The following is an 18,612-nucleotide window of genomic DNA, read 5'->3' on the forward strand; positions in this document are numbered from 1 at the left end:
TCGAACTAGTGCGCATGCCTGGGTGCAAAATTGTTGCACCAACCTGGTCAAACGACTACAATATCATGCAACATCCACAAATGTTGCATGAAAAATTTGACCATTTTCAAATTTGAGCCAACAACACCCAAGATGTCGCAACACGTCGCAACACATCGCAACAGGGTGGCCAATCGCGTGCAACATGTTGGACCCAACAGTGTTGCGTCATGTTGAGTTGAAATGTTGATATCGTTTGGCCGGGGCTTAAAGTGGTACTATGATCAAATTTTTACCCCTTGATTTTTTAGGTTTATCACATAGAATTCCATGGAACAATAAAAAGGCCGTTTACCGTTTGCAAATATCTATATTAGTTCTGGAGATATTTAAGTTTGAAAAATGTGTGAAATATGCAAATGAGATGACTGATGACGTCATACACTCAACCCAATATTATATCAAGTCTATGAATAGAGCTATCTCAGTCAATTTGCAGCACAGACCATTGAAACTTGGCAGGCTAATAGTTCTACAGGCAACACACTTAGTACTATGAAAAATTCTGTTCCCATAGCAACTGACTCCTTTCCAATCCCCACCCACTTAATTTCAACATGTTAGTAATTTTCAACTCGCAAAACATTAAATGAGGCCACGAACTCGAGCTAACATATTTGTATGCTTGCTGAATCATGCATATGAGGCACCATTAGCAAATATCAAAATGGAACACCAAAGGTGGCCAGAAAAGCCTTTAATATTGGGGAGGTCTGGAACCCAGTATGTTGCCATAGTAACAAAACTGTTCAGCTTGTATTGTGTAGCACATTTAGTAGAATCTTACTGCAAAGAATCAAAGACTTCTGATACAAATTGGCCGAGATATCTTTCTTCATAATATTTGATCGACATTTGGTTGAGTGTATGACGTCATCACTTGACTAATTTGCATAACTTAAAAACTTGAATATCTCTAGAACGAAAAGAGATATTTGAAAATAGTAAACGGCATTTTTCTTCTCATGCAGACTACTTGTTTATGTTTTAAATCGCTTAGATAGGAAAGATGCGATTTTCGTCATAGTACCACTTTAATTCTTTATTTTCTGATTGTTTGATAAACTTAGTGAAAGCGCGCTTGTTTACTTTCAGATGAAGAGTTTCCTTAAGTAACACAATTAAAGCAACAATGTGAAGACAGTTCATGCATGGAGAATTTGCGTGTATATTGGGGATTAACGGATTAAATCTTTTTACACTTGCTATTTCAGCTTGCAGTGAGAACTTATTCAACATGTCAGGATATTTCTTCTCTCCATCATTTCCTGGATATTATCTTGATGACATGTTCTGCGCGTGGTACATCACCGTCCCACCTGGTTACGTCATTAACCTGAAATTCCAAGAATTCCGACTCAAAGATGATCCCATGTGCGAAAACTGTTTTCTTCAGATTTTTGATGGGCGCGACAAGACAGCACCCATAAAAGGCAGATTCTGTGGCTATATGTATCCTCCTATCTTAGTCTCGTCGTCAAATCATTTTACGGTTGTCCTTTCTTGTAGTGGAAATTTGCACAAAGCAAGGTTTAAGGCCCTCTATTACGCTGTTGGTGGTATGTGAAGTTCTGTATGTTTAGCAATAGCTTGTATTTGCATTATCGTGTATTTCCTGATAAAAAAGTTGGAAAGCCTTAAATTCGAACCTTCCACAAAAGGGACAGGGGCATCCCACGTTTTCACCTGTCAGCCGAGAAATACCGGGGGAACCTTCTAGTTTTACACTTTTGGCACCTTGTGAAAGCGCCCTGGAAACTGAATATAGGTCATTATTCCATGAAAGCAAACTATACATGACCATACAAATGAATATATAAAAGATCATATATTTGAACTGCGGAGAAAGATGTGAAGATATGATTGATCATCGCAGTTATGCACACAACTTAGGCAGTTGTGAAATTAAAGCCTGAATTTTTTTTTTTCAGGCTTTAATCTCCCAACGGCTTAAGTTGTGTGCATAACTGCGATGATCAATCATGTCTTCATATACATGACCATTTTAACAAACAAAATGACATAACTTATAGGTTTTATCAGAGTATTCTTAGCAAACCTGAGACATTTTATCAGAAACTATACGTCCCAGAAAATAAGTAGAACTTCTCGTTTAAGCTGCGACTAAGAGGAGCGCTGTTATTTTGATTCAATTACAAAATTAAATGGCCTGCTCTCAGCCAATCACGATTACTCATTTATAATATGACCGAGAAAATTGCGAACGCGCGCGCGTTAATTTGCACTTCAGTGCAAATTAAGAATTAACGATAACTTGGCCTGCTTTTTTCATCGCAATTTTCATTAATTTTCTCAGTCGTATAATAAATGTAATAAAGACTAAACTCTTCTTAACTCGTAGAATGTTTAAAGATGACTACTACAATGACTTTGTAATAGACCATTTTCGATATATTAAAATTCAGCTTGATAGTGAGGCCTAGAGGACACAAACAAAAGAAATGAATAAACATTGTCATTGAATTTCCTTTGTTTGCGTCCTCTAGGCCTCGCTGCCAAGCTGAATTTTAATATACCGAAAGTGGTCTATTGGTTCATTCTTTTATTTTTCAGCTCTTCAGTATTCAGAATCGTCTTGTCTGCGTCAACAAGGTAAACAATAACGTCATCTTAGGATAAGCATCACAATTTTTCAAGCTTTAAGGAGGAGATCCATTTACCCTGGGGATGGATAGTTAACACGTTTCAATATTTAAGGGTTGCTTGAACTTGAAATTTCAACCATTTATCAACTATTTTTCGTACATTCTTTCTGAATCACAGCCAAGCGTTGTTTGTAATTTTTATTATTTCTTAGACATTAGTCGGAAGACCTCGTTGTCAGCTGGCAATTGAAGTTTTGACCGTCTTGTGACAATCCTTTTACTGGTCTTCTTCTACAACCTTACAACCTTCCAACTTGCCTCCGTTTATCTAACGTTATCAGTGTTAATTGAGGATAAGTTATGATTACTATACTCTGACGAGGGAATTTGCTTTTAGGGTGTCCGTCGAGCTGCGAATGCAAAGAGTTTGGCGAAAATCAACGCAAGAAGATTCTGGTCACTGGAGAGGATTTGCTTACTGTTCCGAGAAACCTTCCTTTCAACACTGGAGCAGTGTATGTAAAGAGCAAAGAAGTCACAACTTTTACTTTTCTTCTCTCGCTTTTGATTGATTTATTTATACTAGCTGTGGCTGGTGTCAAGCTTAAGGCTTTGGTTAATTTCAATACAGCACGTGTCCTTGTTTTAAAAGCCATGATTTCATAGTTCCTAGGTATTTTTAAGGTGTTTCTAATGTAATGTCACCTGTTCACCAGGCATTTCCAGCAAAACCGGATCTCCCAGCTACGGGAGAAGGATTTTGCAGACCTCCCGATACTGGAATATATGTGAGTTGATTGATGTTTTCAGTTAAGAGTGGTTTTTGTTTTCCTTAAAAGAAAGAACTAAATCTCGGGATTCACGTGAATCATAAATCAGTCGTGTTTATCTATTTTCCAATTCCCCATAATTCGTTCTATTTGCCCCCCAATATAACGCAAACTTTTGTTGTGAAATGCTCTTTGCAGGTCTGCATATTCCCAACAGCATTTTACAACAATAGTTTATGCAAAATTTGGGGGGGGGGGGGGGGGGGGGGGGGGGAAAGTGAATTATTAGGGTTATTTTCACATCATGATAAAAGCGATACCTTGATAATCGGGACTGAATTTGTGTGTACTTGGACTGCGCTCCTCATTGGCTCCTTTGTGTACTTGGGCTGCGCTCCTCATTGCCTCCTTTGTGTACTTGGGCTATGCTCCTCATTGGCTCTTGTTGTGCTTTTGTATAAACAACAAGGATTCTTGTCAGTAAGGTTAATAAACGCACTTTCTTTCTTTCCCTGCAGCGATATGAGTTTCAATGTTCTCATTCACCTTGATGAAGAGTCTTTCCATAATGTAACGTCCGTCAAGACTCTGTAAGTATCCAACAGTAGATATCAACGCTAGCAACAACTACGGCAACAACAACAGACAACAAATGCGGTGACATTTGACTGTGGTATCTGTATAACTTTCTAGCTTCAGGCTTTGTCATTTTAACACTTGACCTTTGTAATCGTGGATCTCGAGTTAGGAAGGTGCCTGACTTTTGAAGTTTTTATTAATTTTTCAGGCTTTGTGATGAAAGTGTCAAACCTACTTCTCCGTACTGTAATTAACTTCAATACCTTATAAGATGCATACATTTTAGACAGTGTTAATGTTATTCTATGTGTGTAGACATTGAATTTTTAGATTTAATAGAAATCTTGTTGTTGTAACCATCTTAATGGAGGTTTCGCCGTTTAATTAAACCTGGAATTACATTATAACTCCGATTTTCCGAACCTCTAGGAAACCTCTCAAATATCGGGTGTTTCGAGAAATTTGGGATAACATTTTAATTAATGTTCAACTGGTGAGAGGGGAACGACGTTTGGTCCGAGTTATCCGAAGTGCGCAAGATCGAGGGTTCGAGAAATCCTCTGTATATCAGAATCCACCAAACTGAATGTGTTAGGATATATGCTGATCTTAGTGATCGCTGTTCGATTGCAGATTACACCATCACAGACAGTTCGATTTTTTCGCAGCCAGAGGCGCGCGCGGTTTCTTATTTTTTACTAGGTTTCTTGTTTTTCCAGGAGACTGGATTTTAACTTTATTCGTGCTCTCCCTGTTGGGGCGTTCAGTGGACTTCCTAGTTTACGCGTCCTGTAAGTATTTGTACAAGTTGTTATTTTTATAACGTTTCTTCATACACCTAATTCCAACTGGATTAAATTATTTAATTAAATGCAGCGAAGGCTTGTTTGGGAGAGGTTGTATTTATTAGAAGTTGTCTTACCTAGTCTTAATGGAACGTTTGATTTTTTTCAGTGATTTAGGAGCAAACCTTCTTCGCAAAGCCGTTAGTGGATTATTGGATGGACTGCTTCAGTTAGAAGTTTTGTGAGTGCTTAAAATTTCACAGTTATTGTTTGTAATTTCGCTCAAGTTTACAAGAGTGTTGAATTGAACGCAATTTTTTGCATTTCTATTTCTTTAAGGGGCTTGCGTTCAAATCAGTTAAATGAGTTGGAATATGGAGTGTTTGGAAACAATAGCAACATGAACCACTTGTGAGTACATTCGACTTTTGTGTCGTTACTAAACTCGTGTCCATTTGATTTAAAAGATCGTTTCTTTCAACGTTAATAATTCGTTCGTAAAATGGTTAATTTAAAAGGGGAAAGGGAGTAAAAGTGCGATCAATGTACCATGACAGTTAACAATTACTCCCGTGGAACGATAATGAAATTAATCAAATATGGACTAACTTTTGCCATACACACCGTGTTAAAGCGTTCAGACCTCCAGGTAAAAGCATACGACAGGATCCCCGGTCACACTCCCTGTACAAATCGTTTAATTATATGCCTTCCCTGATTACAATGTACCCTCACATTCATATCCGAATGTGAAATATTTGTTTACTGTTACTAAGGTACCTCCAGGAAAACAAGCTCACAACATTACCAGATGGCCTGTTTGGAGCTCTGTCACAACTGAAGTTATTGTGAGTATATAATATTTTACGCATTCTTGACTACTGTTGGTTTTTGGGTTCCCTCCAGTTCTGCTGGGCAAGCAATTAAAATGTCTCTAAGTTGTTTATTGGGCGATCAACTCAGGTGGTAACATGGTCTGTTTTTCTGTGTAACGGCGTTCTAATTTTCCTGGTTAAATGTCGTCTTTTTGTCAGGAATCTAAGCAGCAATGAACTGACTGAAGTTTCGAAGGACACTTTTCGAGGATTGATCTCGTTAGAATACCTGTAAGTACGTTATGTTGCGAGAGATAATGTTTCGATAATTTTGACAATGTATAGTTTCGTGTGAAAAATGTGCTGGCCAGATTGAAAAACAAAACACAAAAAAAATTGAAGGTTAGTATAGTATGCCTCTTTTGTAGTTCCGGAAACGTTATTAGAACAAAAATATGCACAGGATAATCTAAAGGATGATGGAAAAAGTTGAAAGGAATCTTAATCGCACAGGATAATCTAAAGGATGATGGAAGAAGTTAAAAGGAATCTTAATCGCAAAGATGATGCGTTCAAGTTTTAGGAGGGATACGAAGTCTTTTTTTCGCGCTTAGCAATTAACTATGTAAGTAAATTAAGGAATACCAGTGTAGATAACTTAGGAATGTAGTGAAATGTATTGTATCGTAGGTAATGTGATGTAGGTAAAATATATTGTTAAAAGAATAACTTTTAATAAAATAGCTATGGTGCAGTAATGACAGGAACGTTTAATTGGCGTGCATTTTTGATTTAAAAAAAAACTCTCATCATTTTTCCACACAGGTATCTGGACAGAAACAAACTCGCTAAAGTACCTTCAGATGCATTTGGTGAATTGACCAACCTGAAATATGTGTGAGTAATGTCTGTTATGCACTCGATTCAATTTATCTCTATCACTTTACCCTTTTAGTACAGAAGAATGAATTTAAGAGCAGTGGCACGTAAAAAAATTGTGTCAGCTCCAGCTAGAAACAGAAAGTGACAAGAAATACCCAGAGTTATTTAAACTAACATTGAAATAAATGTATACAGCTAGCTGTTATATGGTGTATCATCTCAAAGCAATAAAGTGAATTGGTATTTCTTGCAATTTTCACACAGGAAACTGGATCGCTTCATTCTCTGCTGCTATGCCGAGAAATCAATCGTAGGAGTTGACTGTGAGTCTCCAGTCGATGAATTCTCAAGCTGTGACGACCTCATGAAAAACAAAACTGTCCAGATTTGTATTTGGATTCTCGGAATCCTTGCGTTCCTCGGTAACCTCCTTGTCATAATATGGCGGATCATTGATAAGGAAGAGAACAGGGTTCATTCTTTTTTGCTAACAAATTTGGCAGTTGCCGATATGTTGATGGGCGTGTATCTATTGACAATCGCAATTATGGACGTCAGATGGCGAGGGGAATACTTTAAGCATGACATCGATTGGAGATCTGGGCTGGGGTGCCAAATTGTCGGAGTTCTTTCCATGCTCTCCAGTGAAGTATCTGTGCTGATTCTAACCATTATTACAATGGACAGATTTCTCTGTATCGTCTTCCCTTTCAAGTTCAAGCGCCTCACTTTCAAAACTGCCTCTTTTGCATGTATAGTAGTGTGGATATTTGGTGTCGTCATATCTGTAATTCCCATCGCAGGGTTCGACTACTTTTACGACAACAGCGGTTACTTTGGTTTCTACAGCCGCTCTGCCGTTTGCCTTCCTCTTCAGCTGTCTGAAGGAAGACCAGTGGGATGGGAATATTCTGTTGTCTTTTTCGTCGGTTTAAACTTCGTTTCTTTCATGTTTATCCTCGTCGCCTACATTACAATGTTTTGGACAGTAAAGCGCTCGTCCCGAGCTGTGCGATCGACAAATTTAAACAAAGAATCCGCCATGGCCAAGCGGCTTGTCTTCATTGTGATGACAGACTTTTGCTGTTGGATGCCAATAATTATAATCAACATTTTATCTCTGACTGGAAATTTTGACGATCCAGACAAAATTGCTTATGTGTGGATAGCAGTGTTTGTTCTTCCACTGAACTCTTCCCTCAATCCAATTCTGTACACGTTTTCCACCGAGAGGGCCAAACGAAGCTTAACCCAGAGGAGAAAAAAAGTCACTGGTTTCGTTATGAAGACGATAAACGGCCGAGGGGCAGGTAGGTTGAACCAGTCCTTTAAAAAGCTAAAATAAAATAAAAAATTAAAGCTGTATTTATTTCATGTAACGCATACAACAAGTGACTAGCTCTTGTGCAAATGGTAAAAGTAGATGACCGTTTTTGTAACTGAGCGAGTTTATTAGTTTAGCGATTAGTCGTATCTTTCGTATTTCATACGCACTCCAAGGAACACTAATACTGTCATAAAACCTAAGAAAGTTCTTGGACTCTTTCTTCATTGAACTGCAAACAAATGAGGTCACGTTGCCTGCCTAGCAATATGGTATAATCCCTAAACTTCCAGGTATTCGGGAGTTTAACGAAACCACGACGACAACGGCAACAGGAACGTCGCTAAACAAAAGGTTTCAGGAGCAAAACAATGGCTGTGCACGTGTGTTATAATTCTTGGTACATTTCTTTGCCGTCCTCTGCAAAACAACTACGTGAAATGACGAAATTCTGCGTTGTCTGGAGAACGTGAACGACAACGGCTAATTTTTTAAATTTATATTCAGAATTGAACACTGTGTTCCATATTCAGTTTCGAGGTAATTTTGACAGTGAGAAACAAACTACATGGATCTAGGATATCGCGAGATTCGTAGGTAAAATATAACTTCATTTTTTAACCGACGTTGTCCTCTGCGTCGCCGTGGTGGTTTCTTAAACTCCCTATTCATTTGAGCTACGAATCGAAACAAGCTGACAATCCATGAACGAAAAGAGTGCGCTGAAGTATTCGACTTGTTTTGCTTATAACTGAAGGCTTTATTTGATCCTAATTTGAAGGTTTAATGCCGCTGAGCTGTTGACCGCAGAAGACAGGAGGAAGAAACTTTCACAGTACTACAACACTAGACTGTAAACCGGCAATTCTTTTAAGGGATATAATTAACTGCCAGCTATATTTCATGGGTCTTTGTGAACAATTCTAAAGAACTTTTGCTTTTCTTTATCCATTTTAAGATGAAAATCAGTCGGTTGCTCGACTGAGAAATCATGGTGACAACACTGCTCAATCCAACATCAGTTCCAGTCCTTCGCAATTACCCAAAGCAGTGGGAACACCGGAACAAGAGAGCAGACAAGTTCATGTCGAGCTGAGGCTGATTGAAGAAGTTAACATACTCCAAGACGACACTGCAGGAAACCGTTCAACAGTGAGTGCCTAAGAGAATGTTATTCTTGTAGGACAGTAAGCCTTGGAAAACGACACAGTGATAATACACTTTAAAATTTGTTCAGCATGAAGTGGAGGAGAGACTGACTGACTGACTAAATCAATCAATACATCAATGAGTGAATGAATCAATGAATGAATGGAGAGATAAATGATAACTGAAAATTTAAATGAACACTAAGCCATTTATTGAGAATTTTAAAAGCTATTGTCTTTCGTTGTTTCAGGGTTATGTTACAGCTTGGTGCGAAGAAGGAAACATTTTAAGTATGGTGCTTCTGAAATACTTTGAGAAAGAATTGAAAGAAGAATGGCATCGAGAGGCTGATATAGTACAGAGCCTGTCTTGTGGTGTAGAGCCGCATGCCAATCTACTTCATTATCGCTGGCACTCCAAAGGCAAGCAACCGTCTACTAAATCTATTTAGCAAGCCTGTACTTATGTAAACTGTAACTGTGAGTATTCTCTCGAGCCAGGTGCATGATGGTGGGAAGGCTTGACATCTTGTAGAGGTAAACCATGCTTTTTTACCATCAAGCTCATTCGATCTTTGCGGCGCCGTATGGATTTACAGAGCCAGAGGGGAGGCAAGGGGAAATTGTACAGAGCCCTTATGCTGTATGTTCTGTTAAATCTCCCACAGGATATCTGTTTACGTTTAATCATTATTTGTTGCTCTCCAGCTTGCGACCAAAAACTTGAACATGGGAAAGAGGATATTCGTGCGTTACACTCAAACAGTTTGTAAGTTCTTTTAGTTTGTATGTTATTTATATCTTAAGCGGGGTGTTCGTTAGTTAAACTTTAGTGTAGTGAAGCGCTACTCTTTCCATTTTTCGACTAGGGTCAGATTCAGAAAGCAAAATGTGAATCTGGTCTACTAACGTCGATAATCAACAGTATAGTAGAAAGTTTCGAGGTTAAGAATCATTTGGGATCTTCTTGAGTGACAAGTCATTGGTGCTTTACAAACAGTTGGAAACGAGCAGGAAAGTGAATAGAATCTAATAGCAAATGGCGGAGCTCGTCTTCTACAGGCATCCAGTTATAAAATGTTGAAACTGGGTAGCTGTAATTGTTCATCCACGTGAATGCGTATTAATTTCGTGACTAGGCGCGCGGAAAAAAAACTAAAAGAAGCAAGAATCTGTTACAGACGTGGTTAAGTCACAAACAGATGGAGAAGTTTAAGCTCAATACACTATACTAACTAATTCATTTTGGTTTTATTCGATTTCTTTTTTCTTTCTTTAAGTCTTATTTGCTACGATTTTGTGTCAAGTTCAACATTGGAAGATTTCCTTTGCGAGAAAGGAACTGTTCTTAACTTCGATGCAGTGTGTGCTATTGCCTATGACGTCATCAGCGCCATAGAACGACTACAGGATCTTGGGATACTCCATAACAACATTTCAACAAGCAATATTCTGATTGGTCAGTGCCCAAGAGTAAGTAAACTGATTTGCTATTTCATGTTTTGTGTTTTTCCCCTCAATTTTTTTTGTCGGTATACTTTTTAAAATTTCTCTCGGCAGTATGTAACTGCGTTTAGATTATGAGGCGTTTCAAAGTAAGATCTTTGGCATATCCTTATTTCTTTCATTTTTGGACAAAAGAATTTATATTTTATCCCGTGCCATAGTGACGAATATAAAAATTCGCGGTGACCGTGATCTTGACTTGTACAGATATACACCGACTAACTTTGCTTGGCTTGGATTCAGTGGGAAGTGAAATGATTCTCGGGGTGAGAGTTTCTCGCCAATATTAGTGGCAATGTTCAACTCATTCGTCACTTAATAAGCTTATTTGACCTTACCGACAATTTTAGTTCGTGAAGCACTGATTCAAAAGTGTTGTGCATAGACAAAGACGTAGTTTATTTTACTTGGTCGCACAGTTAGCTATGGTAACGGTGCGTCCTATGAACCTGATAGGCAGAGTCTATAGGACGCACCGGTTAGTTTACAGGTGCGCCAAGAAAACAAAATAACAAAGTAAAACTGTGTATTTGGGAACAAACATAAAATTAAACTAAGTAAGATTACATAACTACTATGACATAGAGGGCCTAGAAGAAAAAACGTGTCCCGTCAAGCGGGAAATATTTCAACTATATTCCTCGCATTTTTTTCCTCTTTTTCTAAACACAACCTATTCTTACTCGAACAATACCTTCTCTGTAGCTTCCCCCTATAAGAGCAGTCTTGGGTGGATTTTCTCGAGCGTCCAATTTGAAGAAAGCCGGTGCCCATGGCAACGGGTCGGTCGATGAACAGAGTAACTATAGCAACGATATTGAGCAATTTGGACAGTTGTTAGCTACCTTATTAGAAAACTGCCATGGCTCCAGTGAATACAACAAGGTAAATAAATGTCACTGTTTGTAGTTCAGAAAAGGATGATGCATTACTGTACGTGTCATTAGTCTCTAGTCTCACAGGATATCTAAAGATACCTACCTTGCTTGTTTCATTGCCAAGTGTTGGGTGTAGATTGCGAAATCTTTTCTAACATCTATATATAACCCTTTCGATTCCACAGAGAGGAATTGCATTAAACAAAGTTTAGTTGTGCCTCATCTCCAAAGGTGTTGGTATTCTACAGAGTCCAACAAAATCACGAAGTTTTGAAGGTCTTCTCCGCAATTGCTATGCAATGATGGAAATAGGCAATGGGCTATATTTAAACGCTTTGTCATTTTTCATTTCTTATTTCACGTTTTGAAAGATACTGTTACGTTAATTCGACGAAACGCTTCTACTACTACCATCACGCGTGTTTGTCTTAAATCAAACACAGATTCAAAAAATAGCCATATCTTGACCAAGAAAGAATCAGTGCATGCAATTAAACTTCGGAGAGATTTAAATCCATGTTAAAGTTTTTGTGATGAGAACCCAAGATTGAAGTATAACATTTCGGGTGCTCTGTAAGACAAAGTCAAATCTAAGTTCCTGGTACGAGGAAATTCTCTCATTGTGTTGAGTTTTTTCAAAATGAATCCCGTATCCTTTAGCTATTGATTAGCCCTTAAAAAAAACTGTCAAAGTATGAGCACAACGACTGTTTTGTCAGTGGCTACGATTGTCTTGATTTTTACACATTAAATATTTTTGGCTAATTTTAAGTTGATTTTTCCTCAGGTGCATGAAGTTATGAACCTTTGTTTTGAAGAGAATGTAGAAAAACACCACGGAGTGTCATACATTCGACGTTTACTGGAAGAAGCTTGGTGTACTGACGGAATGTGGGATACATACCTTTGAATAGAACTGACTGGAATTATCACTTTCGGATTATTAAATACAAGACCAGAAGTGATGCTTTTATGTCCCTTTTAATGTTACGGAGAATTTTGTTCCTAGTTCCTACTTACACTTCATTTTCAAGCTAACACAGTTTATAAACTGTATCTACATCTGGAACATCGCTGAGTTATATAAAGTTAAAGAATACTTAAGAGTAAATGTCAGTAAAAATCAAAGATTATCGGAAAAATCGCGGACACGGCCAAAAATCGATTTGGCTCATTTTTTGCTTGTAGGTAGCCTTATATAGTAAACAAACGGAAATGGGGTTAGATGTTTGAAATGTGCACTTTAACGGGAATAAACCGTTAAAAACTTTCGGCGGGTCAATTGCTCAAATTTCACCAAGCGCGATCCTGAAATTAGGCACTTTTCGGGCAGTTGTCATACGAACAAAAATGTAACAGAAGGACTTTTCTAGCTATAGAAATATAGAGTTGGACTTGCTTAATCAAGACAAAGTGATAGTTTTTGTCTCGTGTTATTCCTGTAGGAGCTACGTTTCTGTTAAGAGACGACATCTTCGGCCTTTTGAAATTAAGGCAAAGGTGGCCTAGAATAGCTTGGCAAATAATACATGTGGTAGTGTCTCAAAGTTTACAATAACACTACCAAGAAGCCTTGAAAGATAGTTCTTTACGATTTGGGTTTTATTTCTTTGGGACCTTTGACAGTCAAAAGATGACCACCGGCCGTAATTCGGTTAAATACTATGACGCCATAATGAGATGCATAATAACAAAATTAAACGCGTTGTACACAAATAACTGTTTTGGTCAGTTATATCTTCACTGGCCGTTGAAATGACTAGAAACATATTAAAATGTCTATAACTACACTTGATTTTCATATACTGTGACAGGAGAAACAAATTTCGACTTTTCCTACCCTGTGAATCGCCCTGTGAATTCTGCATAATTCTGCACACAACAGGTTGAACATTTGAATTGCACACAACAGGTTAAATTTGCCACACAGCCGTTAGTTTACGTTTGCTTCGCATCCAGTGAACATGAATTCGAGCATTTGCATCCCTTCTGCGCCTTCTGCACTCGCCAGTTTCGAATATACTGAAAATCGTCAACACAAATTGGAGGAGATGCCACCAGCAGCGGCGAGCTCGAGTGACTGAAATGCGATATGTAGAACTCTGCTGTCACGCAACGCCCTCTTAAAAATTATATACGCACCGCCTTTTATAATCAGCGGATCAGTTATTCGTGAAACGTACAGGGCTCAGTTACTTGGAAGTGCAGGTACACTCCTGGACTAATTGTGTGAGTCGTGCGATGTGTGGCTTTTTCCTCTTCTGAGGTGAAATGTCAGAAATATCCAGCCCAAGGTCGATGCACATGTCTCTTAGCCTATCCACTCTTAAAGTTGTGAGTGTACGTTTTTGTACAAGTTCGCAGATGTTAAGATCGAAAGATACAATCGGATGCTAAATAGCCACATCTCTCATCACATTCGCACACACAGCAGATAGATGACTCTCAGCTTCGGCGGAAATTTCGTCCTCGTCGGCACCCTCCACGGCCACTTCTGAGACTCCACTGGCTTTTGCTTCGTTACCGGCGGCTGTAACTTCTAATCGCTTCTTTGCTGAAAGACGGCTAAAGAAGCCACTAATCTGCTGCGACTTGAGGACTTCATCAGGTTGAAATCGGCGTTCCACCGCTTGGTCTCTTGCTAAGCTCATTGCTTTCGAACTTCCTGTGGATCGCTTTTCCGTCCACTTTGCTCCCCTTTTTGAAATTGGTCAGTTAAGAATTCGGTCTCTTTCTTTGTAAAACGCACTTTTTTCTTAATTGTCTTCAGGGCCCAACCCATTGGAAGAGACAGCAAGGCGTCACTCTTTGCTTGGCCAGTAACTTGAACGCTTGGAATTTGACTGCATCCCTCCGTCAGCTTGGAAGAATATTCTCTTTTAGCTCTATCGTAGAGAGTTTCCTGTTCGAGCATCATTTGGTGTTTTCCAGTATCTAGGTGTGTCTGGAGGTTTGCAAAGCGACTGTATGCTTTTACACATCCATCCTCTGGACACGGGAAAAGCATGTCGTCTGGCTTATTTTGACCAATACTGCTTCGATCTTGGTTTTCGTTTTCAGTTGAGAAATCTGCTTTGACAGAGCTTTTCTTGATATGTCGGTGTCTCACAATCTTGAACGGCGGTGCGCCACTTACATTCTGCGATGGGGATTCTAGGATATCCAATTTTTCGGGCTGCTTCATGACTCCTTCGAACTTTGCCCATGGCACTACTTTACCAGAACCCACATTGAATGCTCTCCACACTCGTACGCCAGTTTCATCGTACTCAAAATTGTTGAGTAAGCTTATGCCATCCCATTTGATATTAAAGGTGCTTGACGGCTTAGCAGCAACATAGCTTGTTTTCACTCCTGTGGTTCCTTGGCCAGATTCAATGGCTGTTTTGAGCTGTAAAGCGTTGATGACATCATTGCCTTCGTTTACGTACCTTCCAACGTCTCCTTTGATTGTTGCTGCTTTGCGATCACATACCCCCTTTCCACCTTGAGGGTCCGAGAAGTCGTTTCTTACAACAGCCACTCCTACGGCATCGCCGGCCAGCTTAGCTGAGATGATTGAATTTCCGCTGTGATAACAGCCAGCGTTATCTTGTTTGTAATAAGCCATTTCCAGGTCTGGAATTTCCTTTTTCAGGGTAGTGAGGCAGTCAAGCATTATCGAAGCCACAGTCACACTGTCTTGGGCGCAGCTTTGAAATACGTGAACAAGTGTTTGCGATTCAAAGTGCTCAGAACCCTCTGATCGTCTTATGGCAACGCTAATGTGCCATGGCAATCCTCGCTTCGCAAACCAGTCTGACTGTGCCTCTCGATATTTTCGGGGCATATATTTCATTGCCCAGTCCTGGACTAACAGCACCGATCGGCTGTCGAGTTTGGCTAAAACTGAATGCTTCGCCTCAGCTTGGTGGACTGAACGTAGCTGATGGGCTTTCCAGCTAGTGATATCATCCCTTGCCTGTTTGATAGTATGCAGCATGTCAGCTTGATCTTCTGCTGACGAGAGCGCAATTGAACACTCATCTTCTATGGTACGCATGACGTCCTCTAACTCATAACACTGCACGCATGACTCATTGTGGAGGTGGTCGCAGGAGCCCCGAAATTCTGCATTGCTTGGATCACTTAGCGCATAAATTCGACAATGATCGGGAACCTCTGAGGCCTCCACTGCATGTACCTAAAAAAAAGTAAAATGACAACCGCGTGATTCAGTGCATATTTGCAAAGCAACGCATGCGCATCGACATTTCAGAAAGATTACTTAACCGATTCTCAGCGTTGTATACATGTGTGTAAGCGTATTACAGTGAATTGCAACCTCTTGTTTCATGAATTAAGCATAAAAAAGACTTGGAGAGAAAGAAAAAGGTAGCCGTGTATCATAGTAAGAAGTCTACTACATCACTTCCGCAAAGGCAACGCATAATAATAAAATATGCACCCACCTTGTAGTCGCCCTTTAGGTACTGCTTCGACAAACGAAGTTGCTGCTTAATTTCCCTCGCCCATTGCTGAGTCTTGCCACAGTCAACAAGCTTGTCTACGAGTTTCTCTAAATAATCAAGTGCTTCCGGTCCTTGTGCTGAAAAGTTATCAATTCCTTGCAGAGACTTGCGAACAGATGAAGAACACACGGCCAAAACTCTCTGTAGGGTTCTCTTACTCATAGGCTCAAAGTTGGTCTCACAGCAGTATTGTTGATACTGCTGGACAATGCGCTCTGGTATCAATGTTCTGATCACATTGGGTGTTTTTATGATCTCACCAGTTGACAATATCAGAAGTTTTTCCCCAAAAGGAACATCTTGAATTACGTGTGGACTCGTCATGAAAGAAACAAAATGGTCTAATTTTACAGGTTCAATTCTCATTCTCTTTTTCTCCTGGTTTGGAAGAGGAGCAGCTCTTCCATGTAACAGCCTGTGGCGTCGGGCAATGTTGTAGCGATAGCTAGTAACGGTTGGAATAAACTCTCTCATCTCCTTAAGGGATAACTTATCTGCCATCAAAGAGAGTATTTGTCGTCTGGTGCTCCAATGTTGCGCGTTCAAGTAGCTCTCAGCAAATACACTAAGAAGCTCCGTCTCTTTTTCACTTCTACCTTCGACCACAACCTGACACTCTCTGCTTACAGCATGACGATCACAAAGCTCCGTCCACAGTTCTTGCGAATTTTCAGGTGCCAGAACATCAAGCATTGCAGATATACATTGTTGAGCTTTCCGTAGGTATCTGCGTTTAGTACGCTCGTGCGCTGTATTCCACGGCACTGATAACGTGTGACGTACTGGACTGACGTCTCGAAGCTGTAAGAAGCGATTAAGCTGCTCCTGGGACTCGTTGTCTAGACTGGAGCCTTCATCACTCTCTTCGGAATCTTCTTGCGGAAAAAAAGGCTCTGCCGTCTGGATGTAGAACCTCCTGGCAGAGATTCATCACCAACAGTTACAGGACAAGTAATGGCAGGAATATCAAAGTCACTCGCTTGTTCATCAACCTGACAAAAAAGTGAACACATTGCTTTGGATGGCTTCGAAATGAGATCAACCGTGTGCAAGCGCGGGGTGTCGTGTATAAAAGCGCAAGTCGCATGCGCGCTGGAAAGTAATAGTCGATAATTAATTTAATTGACTGGTAATCTATCCTGATATCTTCATCCAGTTACTACTCAGTATTATTTTCCATTTGGAACATTTAGAATAAAAGTTGAGAAGCCATATATTAATTTAAAACCTTTATTATTTGGCTATATTTTGGGATGTGATTGGCTGTCCGGGCAGGACACGCTTTTCCAATTCTTGTGCCATGCATGTCTTGCCCAGTCGTTGACGGGCGGCCATGGCGGCGTTTTGATGTTATCCTCGACACGCCCTTCTCCCGCGTGGGTTGAACCCCTGAAAAGGGCGGAGAAGGGAGAATTCAGAGAACGCGTTAAGGTTTTTCACTTTCATTAACTATATTGGATAGAAATTTTTCATAAACGCTTTGAAGAAACTCACCAAGCTTAGACCACATAAACCTTTTGTGATGTTTTCCACACCTCCTGTGGCACCCAAGTCCTGCGATTCTAAATGATTTTTTGTTTTTGCCAGGGACTGTCGACATCGTACACAAATTCCTTTAATATTTGGAGAGAAAGGATTAATTTATTCTTTTCTACTTTACACATCCCCCTTGAACAAATAGCTCTGAATGTGGCAAAAGAACAAACCTAGCCCAGGAAAAAAGCCCCACAAACCTCAAATTGATTACGCAATCTGTATTTTACCTTGTCACAAGTCAGTCTTTTACGTTCCTTTCCTTTTTTCCGAGCATTGTTGGAAGGAATTCTAATATCTGTAAAATATTTCAATTCGAGTGTTCCCCTTTTGATTAAGTCTTGAAGAAGGTGAAAATGTTGAGTAAATGCCCGTGTTTGAACAAGGTTCCGACGTAAAAGTATTTGCAAAAATCCTGAAAACTCGTGAGAAATAAAAATAATTTTGCTGTTAAACTTGGCGTTATTTTACGCGGCAGTGAAGTGATTTGAAGTAAGGATATGAAGTCTGTGATTCCCGCCAAGTACCCTGCGTGAAATGAGAAGCTATACGGATGTTTATCCTTGCATAAAGTGAGAATAAACATTGTAATCGCTTACCTGATCCGACGGGTACGAGGTTTTTCGTAAGCTCAAAAATTTGTATTGAGTGCTGCAAACTAATTCCCCTTTCTGCTGCGGGTACTTTTTCAGATTCCTTTTTGTGACCGGAGACATCCTGAGGCACAGAACATAATCTACTAGCTCTTCTCCATCCGATTCCAAGGCTTGATCGATGCAACGGGCAAACAGTCATTTCCCAAAAATGGACGGGCTTCACGAAAATCCCGCTTCTTGCTAAGATAAGTTCTATCTCTGTCTCAACACCTGAAAACTGTAAAAAACGCTTGTGGCTTCTGATATCCTTGCTGCACGATGACAGCGATACTGTCTGAGTGGACGGATGTCTTGCGCGTTCCTCTGCACCACAAACGCCACCAACAATATCAAGGAAAGAGCAAGACATTTTTTTCTGCTGGAGTTTAAGCAACCGTTATCTTTATTACTTTCACCGACGATTATTACGCTTTTGCTTTTTGTTTACTTTCGTTAACTGGTTACATTTGTTTCCCGTGGGAAAATTGAATCGTTATTTTCGTTCCATAAAGTTTTCACTGTACGTTTTAAATTTGTGACATTTTGTAAAGTCTGTTTCTTTGCTGTATCTTTTTTGTTCATGACGGCAATATATTTGTTT

At 39.7% G+C, this 18,612-nt stretch overlaps 2 protein-coding genes and 1 pseudogene across 2 annotated transcripts in view; 1 reads left to right on the top strand and 2 right to left on the bottom strand.

Annotated features, from left to right (window-relative positions):
- LOC149108511 (uncharacterized) overlaps positions 1-13,122 on the top strand; it is a 37,668-nt gene extending 24,546 nt beyond the window's left edge. The window contains exons 28-45 of the mRNA XM_089295074.1: positions 1,254-1,598; positions 2,614-2,652; positions 3,043-3,160; positions 3,362-3,433; positions 3,934-4,005; positions 4,714-4,785; positions 4,949-5,020; positions 5,119-5,190; positions 5,556-5,627; positions 5,814-5,885; positions 6,420-6,491; positions 6,741-7,786; positions 8,759-8,952; positions 9,200-9,371; positions 9,657-9,717; positions 10,229-10,421; positions 11,160-11,339; positions 12,120-13,122. Of these exons, the coding sequence (XP_089151200.1) occupies positions 1,254-1,598; positions 2,614-2,652; positions 3,043-3,160; positions 3,362-3,433; positions 3,934-4,005; positions 4,714-4,785; positions 4,949-5,020; positions 5,119-5,190; positions 5,556-5,627; positions 5,814-5,885; positions 6,420-6,491; positions 6,741-7,786; positions 8,759-8,952; positions 9,200-9,371; positions 9,657-9,717; positions 10,229-10,421; positions 11,160-11,339; positions 12,120-12,242 (3,047 nt within the window). The 3' untranslated portion in view covers positions 12,243-13,122. The remainder of the gene's footprint in view (positions 1-1,253; positions 1,599-2,613; positions 2,653-3,042; positions 3,161-3,361; positions 3,434-3,933; positions 4,006-4,713; positions 4,786-4,948; positions 5,021-5,118; positions 5,191-5,555; positions 5,628-5,813; positions 5,886-6,419; positions 6,492-6,740; positions 7,787-8,758; positions 8,953-9,199; positions 9,372-9,656; positions 9,718-10,228; positions 10,422-11,159; positions 11,340-12,119) is intronic.
- On the bottom strand, positions 13,103-15,383 carry LOC149108512 (uncharacterized; annotated as a pseudogene).
- Positions 15,384-15,510: 127 nt separating this feature from the next.
- On the bottom strand, positions 15,511-17,010 carry LOC149108513 (uncharacterized). The gene has a single exon (XM_089295086.1). It carries the CDS (start codon positions 16,534-16,536, stop codon positions 15,718-15,720), a length of 819 nt encoding a protein of 272 aa, XP_089151212.1. The 5' UTR covers positions 16,537-17,010; the 3' UTR covers positions 15,511-15,717.
- Between the last annotated feature and the right edge of the window lie 1,602 nt (positions 17,011-18,612).

This window comes from Orbicella faveolata, unplaced genomic scaffold (assembly GCF_042242905.1).
Source record: "Orbicella faveolata isolate gen_17 unplaced genomic scaffold, um_ofav_v1 contig_26, whole genome shotgun sequence".
Lineage (NCBI taxonomy): Eukaryota > Metazoa > Cnidaria > Anthozoa > Scleractinia > Merulinidae > Orbicella > Orbicella faveolata.